Source organism: Pezoporus wallicus, unplaced genomic scaffold (genome assembly GCF_028554395.1).
Source record: "Pezoporus wallicus isolate ANWC-B61680 ecotype Strahan unplaced genomic scaffold, APGP_CSIRO_Pwel_v1 contig_16, whole genome shotgun sequence".
Classification (NCBI taxonomy): domain Eukaryota; kingdom Metazoa; phylum Chordata; class Aves; order Psittaciformes; family Psittacidae; genus Pezoporus; species Pezoporus wallicus.
In genome coordinates, this window is record NW_026641478.1 from 5,077,567 (window position 1) to 5,095,741 (window position 18,175).

General features: G+C 38.8%; 1 protein-coding gene across 1 annotated transcript in view; it reads left to right on the forward strand.

Annotated features, from left to right (window-relative positions):
- NDFIP2 (Nedd4 family interacting protein 2) overlaps window positions 1-14,378 on the forward strand; it is a 45,089-nt gene extending 30,711 nt beyond the window's left edge. The window contains exons 5-8 of the mRNA XM_057424028.1: window positions 3,695-3,819; window positions 6,950-7,016; window positions 10,550-10,655; window positions 12,518-14,378. Coding sequence (XP_057280011.1) covers window positions 3,695-3,819; window positions 6,950-7,016; window positions 10,550-10,653 — 296 coding nt within the window. The 3' untranslated portion in view covers window positions 10,654-10,655; window positions 12,518-14,378. The remainder of the gene's footprint in view (window positions 1-3,694; window positions 3,820-6,949; window positions 7,017-10,549; window positions 10,656-12,517) is intronic.
- Window positions 14,379-18,175: the final 3,797 nt, after the last annotated feature.

Genomic DNA, 18,175 nt, shown 5'->3' on the forward strand with positions numbered 1-18,175 from the left:
GATCTCTGGCATAGGAAATGATTGTTGTTACAGAGAGGTTAGTCTTGCAATAGGAGTCCAGAAGATGAACACAGAACCCGGCTGCACGGAGAGGATGGTCAAACTAAAGTTAAGAATGCTTTTTTATTTTAAACAAGAATTGGTGTTGGGACCGGTCTTGTTCAACATCTTTGTCGGTGACATGGACAGTGGGATTGAGTGCACCCTCAGCAAGTTTGCCGATGATACCAAGCTGTGTGGTTCGGATGATACCCTGGAGGGAAGGAATGCCATCCAGAGGGACCTCGACACGCTTGTGAGGTGGGCTGATGCCAGCCTTATAAAGTTTAACCATGCCAAGTGCAAGGTCCTACACCTGGGTCGGAGCAATCCCAGGCAGAGCTGCAGGTTGGGCAGAGAAGAGATTCAGAGCAGCCCTGTGGAGAAGGACTTGAGGGTGCTGGTCGATGAGAAAATGAACATGAGCCGCAGTGTGCGCTCGCAGCCCAGAAAGCCAACCGTATCCTGGGCTGCATCAAAAGGAGTGTGACCAGCAGGTTAAAAGAGGTGATCCTGCCCCTCTACTCTGCTCTCATGAGACCTCACCTGGAGTATTGTGTGCAGTTCTGGTGTCCTCAACATAAAAAGGACATGGAACTGTTGGAACAAGTCCAGAGAAGGGCCACGAGGATGATCAGGGGACTGGAGCACCTCCTGTATGAAGACAGGCTGAGGAAGTTGGGGCTGTTCAGCCTGGAGAAGAGAAGGCTGCGCAGAGACCTCATAGTAGCCTTGCAGTATCTGGAGGGGGCCTATAGGGATGCTGGGGAGGGACTCTTCATTAGGGACTGTAGTGATAGGACAAGGGGTGATGGGTTCAAACTTAAACAGGGGAAGTTTAGATTGGATATAAGGAAGAAGTTCTTTGCTGTGAGGGTGGTGAGGCACTGGAATGGGCTGCCCAGGGGAAGTTGTGAATGCTCCACCCCTGGTGATGTTCAAGGCCAGGTTGGACAGAGCCTTGGGTGACATGGTTTAGTGGGAGGTGTCCCTGCCCACGGCAGGGGGGTTGGAACTAGATGATCTTCAGGTCCTTTCCAACCCTAACTATTTTATGATAATAATGTGACTGTAGCAGCTTGTTTGTCTTTCTATCTCACTTTTAGGTATGGCTTTCTTCTTCATGAAAGCCTGTATTAGTGTCAGACCAGGAGCATTGTCTGTATGAGAATGTTATGGGAAGCTGAAGTCTTATGAAGGACGAGGTCATCTCTTTAACTCCTGAGCAGTGCCATTTATATTTCACAAAGTGAGTGGATGCGTACAAATAGTGGATGTTGATACTTCTAGAGAAGATAGTAGATACTTCCTCTTACTAGTCTCTCCCCCCACCCATGCTATTTTTAACCTTAGCTTGATGGAGAAACTTGTTGTGAACAGTGTTAGAACATGCCAACGCCTTTTCTTTCAAGAGTTGGGCAAATAATTCAGTGTTAAACGTCCATCTAATACTTCTGCAGTGACTGTAGATTCTATTTTGAATATTCCTTTAGAGGAAGGGTAAAACTGCAATTGTGTTCAACTTTGATTTCCCCTCCTATAGTTATGATGGGGAAATCTATTTTTATATTATATATAAAAATATATATTATATAATTTTTTTTCATATATATATATAACTATTTTTAAGTATTCTGGCAATTCCATTAGTTTGTGTAGTCCATTAGAAACATGTCTGTTTTCTGTATTTTTTAGCATGCCTGTTACTGGAGTCATAAAGTCACTCTTCATAGCTTGGCATAGTGGGGAGAAAGGGGGAGAGCGGTAGCTGTTATGCTGAGACAAGAACAGATATGAAATAAAGAATGGCTTCTGAAATACTACTCTTAAAAGGATGGTGGATTTTGAGAGCTTGCTTGAGATAGTGAAATCCTGTATTAAAAAGAATTTATCAAATACATTACTTGTATTTTGGAAAGATAGGTAAATGTTAGGGTCACCGTGTCATTCTGTAGCTCTTACATGAGCAGCGTTGTCTAGTGGAAGGTCCCCTTCCCATGGCAGGAGGTTTGGAATTAGATGATCATTAAGGCCCATTACAACCCAGACTGTTGTATGATTCTATTATATGCCAAATTTGATCAGCATTTATTCAAAGTTGTTTGCTGTGGGCCTTTGTTGTTGTTGGGTTGTTTTTTGGGGGCATTGTTTTTTGTTAAGATTAGTAACTAGGATAAAAGAAGGCTTTCTCATTGCCACCATCTGTTACTATTGGCTCTGTCTAAAGTAAGACGTTTTCTCACTTCTACAAAATGACTGTGTTGATGTAAGCTCTTCCAAAACCTTTCCTGAAAGTTTCATTTCTTTACAGTTCATGGAATCCCACTGCAGTTTTACAGACAAATTTTGCGTTGGTGGGCAAATCATTACATCTTCATGTGGATTGCTGAAGGAATTATAACAAGGTTTTAAATTAAGAAAAAGAGGTGGTTTATAGATAATCCTCCGAAATTTACTTTTACTTAAGAAACCTCTTGATCAGTTTTCTGTTCCTAATGTTTTGCTGTAAGTGTTCAAACTTTTAGTGAAAAGACAAACTATTTTTTTATATGGTGATTTAATGCCTGAATTTGATGTGGGTTTTGTTTTTTCCCTGATTTGGGGGCTTGAAAACATTCAGGATTTGTGTGCAGGGTTTTTTTCCTCTGCCACCCTTCCATTCCTCCTTGCCTTGGCAGTGTTTTTTGTGTTTACTGTGGGCTTCCCTAATGTTTTCAGTTTTCCACTATCTTGCTCTTTCCAGAGCTCTTGAATTGTTGTCTTCTCCCAGTGCTTTTGTTTGGAGCAGGGTGTGTGTCTCTGTGTGTGGGGTGTGTGTGTGTGTTTATTTCTAGTTGCCCTCACCTACTTCCAAAGCTAGGATATCACTAGAGTTGGGAATTCCCGTACTTTGACCTAGTGCACGCAGACTGAAGTCAATACACATGATCTTGTTGACTGGCAAGTACATATGAAACTTTAACTTGTAAAACTACTGGGAGTATAAAAGTGTTAATTGAAGGAACGGTGGTAGTCCTGCTAAATGTCCTTTTTTGTTTCTTGATTTCTTAAGCTTCTGTGTAAAATTTCCAGGGCTTCTTATGTCTTATGCTTAAATATAGATCTAAAAGAGAAGACAGTAACCAATGAACCATCAGCTTCTCAACTTACCGTAATTTCTGTACTATGTTTACAGAGCAAGAGCGGATACTTTTATTCTGTTCGATCCAAACTGGATAAAGCTGAATATGCAGCCTTGATACATGCACGTATGTGTGCATATAACTATATTTTTGGTTATAAAAATGTAGCAAGGTTTTTTTTTCTTTGTTTTAATCCAAGTCTTTTATGTTACAGTCCTTTGTTTGCATTTACCCTTCATGTCTACTGTCAACTGGTTAGATTTTTGTAGCAGTGTAATATTTCCTTTTATGTTGGAATTTTCTCTTGTTTAAAGTAGTAGGTTCCAGCCTGTTTACCATTTACTTTGTTATTAAGTGACTATACCATGGGGGATGTCTGGGTTCAAAGTCAGTCTCTCCAAGCCTGAATTACCGGAAGGGAATTACTGACTGTGTAAGCATGTCCTTATTAGTTTAAAAGTAAAATTAATGTTAAGTCTGTTTGCTTAGCTATACAGGTTAACAGAAGCTACTGTTTTTCTTTTATTTTATAGTGGCGTTTATTTTCAACTGGATTGGATTTTGTTTATCCTTCTGTATAACAAATACCATAGCTGGAAGGTATGGTGCAATCTGTGGATTTGGTCTCTCCCTGATCAAATGGATTCTCATTGTTCGGGTAAGTTTCATGATTCACGCTGTACAGACTCTGTTTGTAGAACAAAACCATAACAGTTTATTCAGGGATATATAATAATTCCAGTATATTCCAGTGCTTAACAGAGTGCCTAGAATTTTGCCAAATTCTACTTTAGCAGAAAATTTACTTTTTTATATATGCTTACTAAAGATGAAGTTAATCTATTTTTATCTGCATTTTAAATTCATGTTTCCACTAAAATAAAATGCAGAATGACTCATTCTTTGCATAACTACTTAAGGCCTACAGAAGAAGTGGAGCAAGTACCTAAAATGTCACTGTTATTTTGGTGTTCTGTATGAAAGATTTATAAATGACTTATCTGGGGGAGGGAGTGGTTCAGAAAAAAAATGTCTTCCTTGTATCTGATTCTTTTATTCCTTGTAAGATGCATACAGAATCAAGTCAAAATTGAATATTAACTTTGTTACATTTTTACCATCCAAGATGCTGAGTTTCTGATATTTTCACTGAAAGACTAGATGCTTTTCAGAAAGGTAGGTTAGCCAGATGGAAGTTACTTAGCATGATTATGTGAATGCTAGATGAATCACAATGATTCTTTCTGAACTTCAAGTCTATATGTCTGTGAGTCACATAATTTAAAAACTCTTCCTGTTTGATGAAGAAAGAAATCTTGGATCACTTAGTTGTTACAGTGAAGATTTATGACATTCCTGTGTTGTCTCTCTTTCTAGAGACACTAGCAGAAAGCTCATAAAGGTGTGTAACAACAATTTTGTTTTTATGGTGATACACAAGCACACGTGTGTGCACAAAATCGTTCTGTTCCTTTGTTTCAAGCTCCTCCAAAGGCTTGTGCTACCCTTTCTCACTCAGGATCAGTAGTACAAAACGTTATAGTGTTTAAGCAGCCTGAGTTCATATATGCTCTCTGTGCCAGTTTTTACTTTGGGGTGGGGTGTAGAGCTGGGGAGAGAGCAAAAGCACAATTTTGCCCTCAGGGAGGTTTTGCAGCTGTGGCTGCTTCTGCCTAAAGGAAGTGTAGGAGTAATGCACATGTGCCAGTGTTGGATTGCTGGTTTTAGTAAATCTTCTTTCCAGTTAAATAAAATTACAACTTTAAAAAAAAAAAAAGCATATTGAGATATTGTTGTAGTTTAAACCCTAGCCAGACAGCTTGTTCACTCACTCCCAGTGAGTGGTCCTGGGCTGAGAGCAATCGAGGGCACACCCTCCACCCTCCGCCCTGGGGCTCTCCCCTTCCCCGCTCCCCTGAGGGATGGGGAGGAGGATTGAATGAGTGCAACTCCCACGGGTTGAGACAAGAACAGTCCAGCAACCAATGTACAACACAAATTGCCACCGCTACCACCAACGATAACCATAATAAGAGAAAATAACAAGGGCAGAGAAACAATACCACTGGCCAAGAAACAATACCACTGGCCAAGAAAGGCCCCTGTCCTTCCAGGTAACTCTCAGTTACCTCCTGGGCATGATGTGCTGTGGTATGGAATACCTCTTTGGCTAGCTTAGGTCAGGTGTCCTGTTTCTGCTTCCTCCCGGCTTCCCCTCCTCCCTGGCAGAGCATGAGGCTCACAAAGTCCTTGGCCAAACCAAAACATCATTGTTATCAGCTCTGTTCCCGAGCTGAATGTCAAAACACAGCACTGCACCAGCTACCGAGAAGGAGAAAAATGACTGCTACTGCTGAACCCAGAACAGATATATGTTTAGAGAATTAAAAATACTGGCTATCAAGCCAGATGGGATTAATAATGTTGTCAACTTCCTGGGAATTGAGTATTCATTTAATACTGTAATGAAGAGTCAAAATTAAAATGCTTACTCTGCTAAATATAGAAGTGCCAGTATTTATATAGGGATAATGCAAGTACCAGTTTTTCAGTTCAACTTGGGAATTCTGTTTCTTGCTACTTTTTTTTCTTGGATTGCTCATATAAATGAAAACACCGCAAGATTAAACCTCTAAAGAATTCACATGATCTGGCAAAAACATGTGGATCTTGGTGCACAGTTACTTGAAATAAAATCAAGCTATACCTAGAGTTCTCTAAATGTCTTGGATTTTTATCTGGTTGCATGTGTGGCCCAGTCTCTTCTCTCTCTCCTTCTCTTTTTTTTTTTCTTTTCTCTCTCTTTTATTTAAACTGAATTACATGCCTTGATTACTTGATTTCTTGGTTGATACTACTGTAATGTCCTAGAAATGGCAAGCGGGAAGCACTGTGGCAGGATGCAGTAAATATACTGAGTGATAGCAGGACAGGAAGCATATGAAAAGTGTGCAAAGCTATTAAATAGTTATGTTATTCCTTTTGGCAAGTTTTCACACATCTCCCCATTTCTACTTCTTATGTGAGTTTTGGAGACATTTGATTAGCCTTTTTATCAGTGAAGCATGCAGTCTGGAGTCTGGTAAAGGCACAGATACCTGTCTCCAATGCCATCACACCCTGCCCTCCAGCTGCCTCCCACATCACAGGGAGGACAAAACTGTCTACCATGGTCACTAGCAGGAACAGTTGAAATGCCACTTCAAGGTTCATTTAGTTGCGTTCAGCTCACTGCTGGGAACTGAATGCTGGTTTGAAAATGAAAAGACTTTAATGAGTTGGGGGTCTTTATGGGGCTGGTATTCTTGGCAGCTATTAACAGTAGGGGGTATACAGAAGGTCAAAAGCTCTTCTTTTGAGGGGTCAGCAGAACATCCCTGTCTGATAAGATTAAACTAATGTGGCTTTTCGTGTTAATATCTAAAGCAGCAGGCTGCTGTAATGTGTTTGGGATGCAGACACTGGGGGGAAAAAAGGAAAACAAGTGGTGATTCATTATAGTAGAAAATGTCAGATTACTCGCCAGTAATACAAAGTTTTTAATACATGTATATACACATATGCATACTTTTTTTAGAAGTTTTAAAATGACTGCCACAGACCAGCTGACACTGGAAGCGTTACTTGTATGTTAAATTGCTGCAGAAATACCCGTTTTGCATTTTAGTTGAATATATTACTTGTATTTAAATTTGCTTTTTCCTCTGTGCTTCCTGTATTTGCATAATGCATTAAATATGTCTTAATCATATCTCATACTGCAGCTAAGCTTTGTGTATGAATTTCAGTTTTCAGATTATTTTACTGGATATTTCAATGGGCAGTACTGGCTCTGGTGGATATTTCTTGTACTTGGTAAGTGGTGGTTGAAAACATTTGTTTTTTGATGTAGAGGTATTTAAAGATGAATCATGTCATTGTAAGTAAGAGTTCTGTATCATGTTTAGCTGTGTGCTTTTCTGAAGCTGCTGATAGTTTTGTGTGTTACTTTTATTTCCATAGTATTCACGAGGTTATTGATTACCATAGTGGTGTTATTGTGTGAACTGCGGAGTATTCAAATAACCTACAGCTCAAAAATTTTTTTGTTCATATGTAATTATGAGCATAACTGAGACTTGTAGTTTGTGCTTTTTAAGCTTCTTCTACTGCTCTGGGGTTGCAGAACTGTATAATGAAACTTCAGCTTCATGTAGAGAACATATTAAAAAGTGAGTGTTCTCTAATACTTGCATGTATAAACCTGAATGGCAAGTATTCAATATTAAGAAACGTGAGTGATCCTACGAAGGCAGTCTGCTGACTTGTACCTAAGTCACAAAATGTCCTTTTCTAGTCCTTTGAAATGCATACTGTGTCAGTAGTTTCTCAGCCAGACAAGAGAATGGCTTCATGCTTCCTGATCACAGTGCTCCTGTCATGTCAGCTTTCTTCTAAGAGGTCTGTCTGCCCATGTTCTTATATACCTCAAAATCTGCTCTTCTGTCTGTTTTTACTTAGGATATACCAAACCCCAGCCACTGTACCTTTTTTTTTTACTGTGGATTTTATAATTTGAATATGGAATCTGGAGTAAATTTGTTTCACAGAAGTGAATGCTACTATCCATTTTATTTTCTAGCTCTGAAGCATAGTTCAGTAGGTGGCACTCTTTCCTTTGAGTCAGTTGACTCGTGGCTAGCAGCAAATGTTAGAATAAAATGTTGAGTAAATTTAAAAAACAAACTAAGAAAAAAACCTGACATAGTGAGTCACAAACATTATTTATCTCACAAGAAATGCCTGAAATCTTAAACTATGTTTAAAACTTTCTCTGTCTGCCCTTTAGTAAAGTTCAGGGGCATTCATCAGACTTCGTGATACTCAGCTTGCTGTACTGTTGAGCACAGTTTGACACATTACAGCATCAGTCCCTTGAATGCTTTCATACTCTGAGGTGATTGTATTTAAGTCAGAGGTGAAATAACTCTTCAGGTACAAACCTTCTGATGCCTGAGATTGAGATTTGACACTTTTTTCACTTGGATGAAAATAGTGTGTTCTTCCCCTAACATTTTCCTCCACTGTGTCTGTGGCAAAACCTGTGCATTTGTAATTCCTCTTTCTACTGTCTTTTGCATCACTTTTTCAGAAGGTAGCTCTCTTAGATTTGGGAAAGCCTTCTTTTCAGTCTTAACTGAAGATTTTTTAATTTAGTTTAGTTTAACTCACAAATTTGTAATATATCATGGAATAAAAGGCATTGTGAGGCATGCAGTATGCATCCAACAGTCAAAGTTCGCTTCTCTTCCAAATGTTTTGCGTGGAAAATAAAGCCAGCAGTGTTTTTAAACTGATAAAATGGATATAACGAGATTGCTAGAACACCATAGAAGGATTTAACCCAACAGAGCTACTTAGCAGAACATGGAGGAGTATTGTCAAGTCATGGGAGCACTGCCAGCCAGATCTGTATTTCGTTGTTTCGGGTAACTTTCCCATTAGAAAGTAGCATGTCCTGTGTCTTTTTAGAGGTGAATTAATTGAGTTGGATTCTTTCCTTTTCGTAGTCCTTTGACATACTTGAGCCCACCTATTGCCATCTTCTCCTCTCTTCTGTCAGCATCTGGAAAAATCTGCTTGTACTTCATGGCAAAGTGAAGTGGTCTGCTTCCAAGGAGCTGTCATGTACAGTTAATAAATTGGAGAGAGACAATTCTAACTTTAAAATTTAAACGTTAGCCAGTGTTTCTTTTGAGGAGCACAATGGAAAATGGGGTGGTGTTTTTGTGTTGTTGTTGGTTTTGTGTTTTGTTTTTTTTTTTTCTCCCAACTACAGAAATATAAAATATGGGTTGAACTTGGACTGGTTTTCCAATGTGTGTAATGCAGAAAATATGCTTTCAAGTACTGTTAAGAGCTGCCTACCCACCTTATGCTGTTTCAGCTGCTTTTCAGTTGGACATGGGACTATCTCCGGTAGCATTGGGGTAGCAGCTTTTGTAACAGACTTTTGATGCAGATCTTGCTGCCTTCTTCTCCAGACAGAATTCACTTTAATCACAGAAATTTGTTTTGCTTAGATCAAAGTTCCACTGATTAGCACACTGTTTTGTGTTTGTTGGGGTTTATTAGTTTGTTTTGGTTTGGGGAGGGTTGTTTGTTTGTTTTCATTTGCATGTCTGTTTTAATGAGGCTTTGGTTTAAAAAAAAAACAACCCAAAAGGTTAAAAAAAAAATCACAAAAATCATTTAGGGATGAAATGATTATAGGAAAAAGTCAGTGTCTCAGCCACTGAGCAGCAGGAACAAAACGTGCATCAGGTAAGAAAATATCAGTGTAACCAAAGAGATTGCTTATTAAGATGCAAGAGAAAAGGATGAAATCTTTTGCTAAATTTGTTAAGTTTAGCTTTTCATTTGAACATTGGAATATTAATACATAGGTGTATGTATCCATATAATCATATATGTGTTCATTAAAGGAGGAGAATTGCTCTATATGCTCATGTTTCTCTCCACTGGATGAGGAATTCATATCTCAGCCTCCCACTCTTTGGGAGGATTGTTTTATCTCTGTTGAATTCTTCCTGATCCAGCTGATGAATGGATTGTTCTGAAGTTTACTTAGTCGCGGAAAATGGACCAGAGAGCTGCATCTGCTATGCAACAATGTGTTTTTCTAGGTTTGTTCACGTGTCCAGTGAATCTCTGAATTGGTAAAATGATGCTGACAGCATCATGTTAGTGAGTCCCATTGTTGCAGCTGTAACTTCTGTGTGACTATTCTGTATCTATTGTTCCTCTCATCAGAATGGAAATATTCTTTCAAATTAAGTTTTAAATATTTAAAAATAATTTGAAATGTGGAGTTGACAAAAAAATGTAATCATAAAGTGTTTACTAATTTTCTTTGAATTGACTGTTGTTCTTCCTCTTCTTGAACAGGTGCATTTTCCTCACCAGTTAAATCTCAAGCCATAATCTAGCCTAATTTGTTACTGGCTTGTTGCTACAGCAATCTGTACTGTCTGTTTTGGTTTTGTTTTTCTCTCCCCCTCCTTTGACTTTCAAAACCTTTATCTTAAACATTTTAAAGATATGTTTTGTGGTTTGGGTATTCTAACACACTGGTAACTTGTTTTAAAAGTTCTACTTGAAAAGAATGTGCAACATCTATTCTTTTTTCCCCCTCATTCTTTTGAAGTATTTTCATGAGTCTTTTTAGCAGATGATATCCTTATGTCAGAAGATAAAAGCAGGAGACTTGCCTGTTGAATTTGTAAATGATTCATAGAGACCTTGCTTTACTTTGTATAGTCTAGATTTTTAATGACTTAAATAAGAATACTGTGAGAGTGTGTACTTAGATTGATATTCTTCATTTTGTGGATTTTCTACATTTTTAGGACTCCTCCTGTTCTTTCGAGGCTTTGTTAATTATCTCAAAGTCAGAAATATGTCTGAAAGCATGGCAGCTGCTCACAGAACAAGATTTTTTTTCTTGTACTAAAGGTAAGCAATTTTTAGTGGTAATATTGTCTTTCCCAGGAAAACAATAACGAAATACTTAATAAATAATCAAACTTCTGTCACCTAACAGAAGTTGCATGGCTTTTGAACATCTGTCATGAATGTCGTATATATTCTACATGGACTTGGAAATATCTGCAGTCTCTTAAAGTCATGGAATTTTAAAGTAAATAGAGCATCCTCATTGCCTCCAGTTCTCCCTGGAACTAACATTCAGTAACAAAACTGAAGAGGAAACTTGTTTTTCCTAAGCAAGAAACAGTATCTGCTGCCTGCCAGAATACTGTCCTTTGTCTTGAAACACTAGCTTTAGTAGTCAGCCTTTTGTCAGCAAGTTGGGAAGTGCTAATCTGCCTGCATATTAAATCTGATTGACATGGTTCTGAACATGCAAACAATAGATGAGTTTTTACAGGACTGGATTAAGACAGTTGTATACAAGTATGATTACTGTGAATGCAGCAGTGTGCTTCATATATTCTTTAGGTAGCTGACTAATTAGTCTGGCACATACCCACTCAATTTTTTTCTTCTTTTTTAATACTTTTTATCCTGTAGCTGGACGTATTGGACGTCACTATGTCATTATGTCATTTAAACCAGGGGTCTCCATCTGTGTTCAGCTTTATTTAAGTTGCATGACAAAATAAATTTAAGGCTGGAAATTAGTATTGTAGCATTTACATTACTCTGCACTCTACTTAAAATGCTTAAATACTGCATTTTGGCTTAACTGAGAAGCTATGTTTGCTGTAATAAAGCAGGTTTTCATAGCTTTTCTCCAATATTGCTCACAGGATTGATATGAAGTAACCAGAAACACATTATTGAAGCCTGAAAAAAATTTGAGATGCTATTTGGCTAGAAAAAAAATCTCATTTTATATAAGACAGTGATATTTAGAAACAGCTGATGGTAAATATCTATGCTATACAGTATAGTTCTTGATAATAGAAGAAGTCTCTTAATGTAACTGTAACATAGTATTTTTTTCTAATGTGCTGTTTGGTCAAAATCATACAATAAGTTAAAGTTAAATAACTGGGACTTAAAATGACTTTTAGTTGCCAATTTAGGTTGGTTGCTACATGGCAGCATTTCCTATTTACAGTAGTTACGTATTCCTCCTTTTCCTTGTAATGTGGTAACCTCTTTAGAATACCAAAGTTTTAGTGACTAGATGGAAAATATCTGTTAGCTTTCAGTACAGTAAAACTTAAAAGTACTATCTAAAAAGCAATTGTTAGGACTAATTGGTATTTGAAAATTGTAGCTTGAAGAGAATGAGAGTATAGGATAATGAGGTGTGTGACTCTGCTCTCCTGCGGTTACAATTCTGCTTTGGGACTAAACACTATCTAATTCAGCATTATTTGAAGTTAATGAGTTGTACTGTCTGAGTTCAATGTCTTTGAATTTTTTCTTTACCTGTAAGCATCACTGACATGTATGGGCTGATAAGGTCTGTGGAGGGTTGACAGAGCTGGACCCACAAATATGTGTCCATACCTCTTTTTTGAGGCATCTTTAAGTGTTGAAACAAGAAGTTCAGATTAATTGCTGTCACACTTAGATATCCTTGTTCTTGCATAGACAGGTAACTTCCTCTACAGTGACTGTTATTTTTAATGAATAACAAATATTACCTCTACATGTACAAAATATTTTCAGGTGCTCTTTTGAAATGACAAAAAAAAAAACAGGTATTGCTTTTTCTTAACTCTGACAATGAGGGGGGGAAACAGGTTGCTGCTTTGCTGCTTCTAGGTTTAACATCAGTTAGCAATGCTCCTTGTAGTGAATCACTGCAATGAACTGAAGTACAGCTCTTTCTTTATCTTCAGACTGCATCGAACAGACATTCCTTTCCTATACCAGTGTGAAGCTTCCAGATGATCTATAACCCTGCAAGTTAATAGGATAGAAGACTACTAAAACCAGAAGACAAATTAGGGAAGATACGGCTTCAAAAACAAATGACGGGATTGTTTATGCTCAAATACCAGTTCTGGTCATTCTAGTAAATATTTATAATTGCTGCCTTTTGTTTTAGCACATTTGTATATGTGCTTATTAAAAAGTACTCAAGTAAGAACAAACCATCTGTTACTATAGATTAGGTACAGTCAAACTTGGTTGATCTGTGCTTGTTGTGTCTGAAAGATTTAAGTGGTAACTTGTTTCACAGCGTCTATGTACCACTGACTTATTGATCTGAACGTTGAATACAATGAACTGCATTAAATGATTCAGATTAACCCATTTAGACAGGGTTTTTTTATATAATTTAGATTCATCTAATGCTCGTGTAGAACACTTTTCAAGTTTACTAAACCCCAAAATTCCTTGTTGTCACAACTTGTATTTGCCAATATTTTATCAAATTCAAACCAATATACTGGTTTGCTTAAAATAATACTCCACTTTGAGTCCCCTGTAAATAACTGCATAAATGACTGTTTGAATTGCTTCTTAGGAAATATGTCAAAATATATTTTGTAACAGCATATTCTCTAAATTTTGTTTAATCTTATAGCTATATACTTTTTTTTGTTAATTGGCCTATTAAGGGTATAGTTACTATTAGATGTAATTTTGGAGGTAAAGGCATTGAGTTGTTTGTCTCATCCTAACTTTCCTCACATGCATTGTTATTAACTGGTTTGGGCTTGAGCCTGAAGTATGTTATTCATATGCATGATCCCATTAAAATCATAGAATTGTTTAGGTTGGGAAAGACATTTAAGATCATTAAGTCCAACTGCTAACCTAGCACTGCTTTGTTCGTGTTAGCAGGGCTGGGCAGCCTTACATGTTTAGTCCTTGGTCATGCAGTTGAATCCCCATAGGTGCACCTTTGTTCCTGAGACAGAGTATAACACGGGTTCTGTTTAAGAAGTCTTGAGCTTAGTATAAATACAAAGCCCACACTGAGGGCTTCTCTAAAGAAAAATCATGTAGCTGTCTTACAATGCTTGTTTAGAATAAATACTTCACCATTTCCTGAGAATAAACTAATTTAAATGTAAGGTAATTTTTGAAATAATCTACAAAAAGGTAGAAAAAAAATTATCTTACTTTTAAAGCTCTGAAAGTAGAAAATGTGTTGCACCTCTCCTTAAAATTCATTTAAGGTTTACCATTAATTTCTTATAAATATCATCTCTTTAAGGGGTACTGCCTGCTGTTCGTGCATGTGTGGTTTCCTTTGAAGTTTGTGAAATTTAGGATTCTCCTTGAGTAGGAGAATACATCTCTCAGTCCTTTGCACAACTGGAATCTCAGTTGCAAAAATACGTTGGCTGTTGGTTGCACCTTTGAGGAAAAAATTACAAATACTTCCTCCAGTTTTTCTTTTTATTTTAGAATTTTGCCTTTTTATTACTAACTTTAAGAACAGTGAGGTTTATGTTGTTTTAAGCTAGTGCTGTATTCAGTTTTGTATCTATAATGAATGTTTAAAATATACATATAGAAACTGGTCACATTATTCATTTTCTTGATCTTTCAGAGATACTGACGGAGACTAAAACTTCAAGGGCATCTCCACTTCCCAGGTTTTTATGGAAAGAATAAAATTTAGCATTATGTTCAGTATTGGATTGGGATTTCCTTCTAAACTCATCTGTTTATTTCTGTTTTCTTTTGCATTCATTGTCCATACAGAAAGGAAGTGGATAATAAAACATTGCTTTGTTTTACTAATTAAGACTTATATTTTCTGGGATTTTCATATTTCATATTGAAAAATACACATTGCAATATTTGTGTCAACATGGAATTCTAGACAAATCACTTGGCAAATGAGTACTAACCAAGCCTCTCTACTTTTCATCTCATTTTATGCAACCAACTGTAAGGACATTTCTTCTTAATGAATTGATACAACTGTGTGAAGCACCCAGTATTGATTAATTTTCTATGCTTGCTAATATCAACCAGTGCTATTTCCCAACTGTGTCAATTTTCCCAAATTAAGTAGCAGTCGTCTGATGAAATTGTTTGCTCCACTGTTTTACAGAAAGCTTCATGGTTTCATTGTGTTTTGTTATTTTTCTGGACTACTGGGGAAACCTTATTTGGACAGAAAGAATATGTAGGGTTAAAAAGTTATGCATGTTATATAATCCTTTGTAGTTGATGCAGCAGTTTGGTAGCCTGAAATCTCATCAGCAGGAAGAAGGGAATTGGGACACTGTTTTCAAAGACAGCAATCTATTCCAGATGTGTCAAATGCTGCATATTTTCCTTGCTATTTCCTGTGGTTTAGAGACACCTGGCCAGCGTTGCTTTGTGTCTTAGTTGGGGGGGAAGGGGGAATGGGCAACTCCTGTATCGCAATGAAGTTGACTGTAAACAGATTTTGTATGAATGCAAATAAGACTTTGAAGTTTGGGGCAAAAACAGTTGGAGAAGGGAGGTGGGGAGAGAAACTGCCATTTTATTCAAGCAACTGGTATGTACATAATTTCTTTAGTTTTGTCATCTACTTTATTCATGTGGACACCACAGGAAGATGGACAGCTTGAATATGATTCAAATAGCCTGTGACTCTGTTAATGCATTTCAGAACTGATCCATCGCTCACACTTCCACCCCTCTTATGGAGTGGAGGTTGTGACCAAGCTCTCACTTCGCTGTCTTACCTAGAGTACTGACACAGCCCTCATCCTGCAACACATTTTAACCTGGTTTCAACACCCTACTCTTTCTGGGTGTGCTTCTCTCCCTTTAAATGATGACAGCAGGTGAGAAAAAAGTGGTTTTATTAACATGCTGTCATAACATCAAAAAGCTTTTAATCTCTTTTCCGCTTTCTGAGAATGTTTTCCCATAGTACTGCACCGTAGTCTCTCCTGTGTGGCTGCTTGCGTTGTTCACTTCAACAGAAAGCTCATCTCATGAAATTAGTATTACTTTCTTGACTTCTGAAGGGAAGGTGAATCTCTGGTTTGGAAATAAATGTATCTCAATAAGGAAAAATATATTCCTATAATCATGCTAAAATGTGATTAGCATATCATAGAATCATATAATAGGGTTAGAAAGGACCTGTAGATCATCTAGTTGCAACCCCCCTGCCATGGGCAGGGACACCTCCCACTAAACCATGTTACCTAGGGCTCTGTCCAACCTGGCCTTGAACATCACCAGGGGTGGAGCATTCACAACTTCCCCTGGGCAGCCCATTCCAGTGCCTCACCACCCTCACAGCAAAGAACTTCCTCCTTATATCCAGTCTAAACTTTCCGTGTTTTAACCCGTTACCCCTTGTCCTGTCACTACAGTCCCTAATGAAGAGTCCCTCCCCAGCATCCCTATAGGCCCCCTCCAGATACTGCAAGGCTGCTATGAGGTCTCCACGCAGCCTTGTCTTCTCCAGGCTGAACAGCCCCAACTTCCTCAGCCTGTCTTCATACAGGAGGTGCTCCAGTCCCCTGATCATCCTCGTGGCCCTTCTCTGGACTTGTTCCAACAGTTCCATGTCCTTTTTATGTTGAGGACACCAGAACTGCACACAATACTCCAGGTGAGGTCTCATGAGAGCAGAGTGGAGGGGCAGGATCACCTCCTTCGACCTGCTGGTCATGCTCCTTTTGATGCAGCCCAGGGTATGGTTGGCTTTCTGGGCTGCGAGCGCACACTGAAGCTGGCTCATGTTCATTTCCTCATCGACCAGCACCCTCAAGTCCTTCTCCACAGGGCTGCTCTGAATCTCTTCTCTGCCCAACCTGCAGCTCTGCCTGGGATTGCTCCGACCCAGGTGTAGGACCTTGCACTTGGCATGGTTAAACCTCATGAGGTTGGCATCAGCCCACCTCACAAGTGTGTCAAGGTCCCTCTGGATGGCATTCCTTCCCTCCAGCGTATCAACCAAACCACACAGCTTGGTGTCATCGGCAAACTTGCTGAGGGTGCACTCAATCCCACTGTCCATGTCAGCGAGAAAGATGTTAAACAAGACCGGTCCCAACACCGATCTCTGAGGGACACCACTCGTTACTGGTCTGCAGCCGGACATTGAGCCATTGACCACAGCTCTTTGCGTGCGGCCATCCAGCCAGTTCTTTATCCACCGAGTGGTCCACCTATCCAACTGATGTCCCTCCAATTTAGAGAAAAGGATGTTGTGTGGGACAGTGTCGAATGCTTTGCACAAGTCCAGGTAGATGACATCAACTGCTCTACCCCTGTCCATCAGTTCTGTAGCCCCATCATAGAAGGCCACCAAATTGGTCAGGCAGGATTTCCCCTTAGTGAAGCCATGCTGGCTGTCACCAAGCACCTTGTTGATTTTCATGTGCCTTAGCATGCCTTCCAGGAGAATCTGCTCCAAGATTTTGCCAGGCACAGAGGTGAGACTGACTGGTCTGTAATTCCCTGGGTCATCCATTTTCCCCTTCTTGAAAATGGGGGTTATATTTCCCTTTTTCTGCTTGTCGGGAACTTCACCTGACTGCCATGATTTCTCAAATGTGATGGCCAGCGGCTTAGCAACTTCATTTGCCAGCTCCTTGAGGACCTGCAGATGGATTTCATCATGTCCCACAGACTTGTGAACATTCAGGTTCTTAAGATGATCTTGAGCCAGATCCTGTCCTACAGCTGGCCCAAAGTCTTCATTCTCACAGTCCCTGTGTCTGCCTTCCAAGGCTTGGGTGGTGTAGTCAGAGCATTGGGCGTAAGCTACCCCAAAACAGTAGAGCCCAGTGTACTGTTTGTCCTGTGTATGTTGTTCTCCACTGTCCCAAGACTCCACCTTTTTTTCTGATAATTCTGAGGATAGTTTTACCATCTATGTCTTTACTTGGCAAATTCTTTCCATTTCCACATCCCTTTTCCTTTCTCTGTGCACTTGCTGTGCATCCCACAAGGACAGGCAGAGGGCAGCTCTACTGCATGTTGTATGCAGTTAATAAATAAACCACCTGGCAATTATGAAGTTGCTTTTTTTTCCTTCTCTGCAATGATGGTTTATATTTTCATACCTCCCTATGTTACAGGTAAGCCAAATTTTTTAAATCTTTGTCTTTCAGACAACTGGAAAATGCTTAAAATACACCTGCTATAAGTATTTTGTATGCAAGTGGAATTAAAACAGCAGCAGAATATGGTTTAAGTACATCTTCATTTATCTCCCCAAATGCCTGCATGATCAACTTGAAACATTTCTCTGATATATAATTGTTCATAAAGTATTGCAAACAGTATCGGCTCCCCAGCTGTTGTTCTTTTTCTGTTTGTAAAATGGAAAGGTATATATTAAACAATCTTAAAATGCGTTGGTTCTTTCATCCTGAGGGATGGTTACGGTTATCCCCACGTTTTTTACATCTGTTCTTGTGGTCTTCACTCTTAATTTTTCTTGTGGTTAAAGAAACACTGTGTGGGGGTATCCTTAGTGTAATATGAGAAGTTGTTCATTGATTCATCATTATACATTGCTGCACAGATGCCCATCCTTCTTAATTTTCTAGGTTGGTGTAGTCCCATGACTTCCA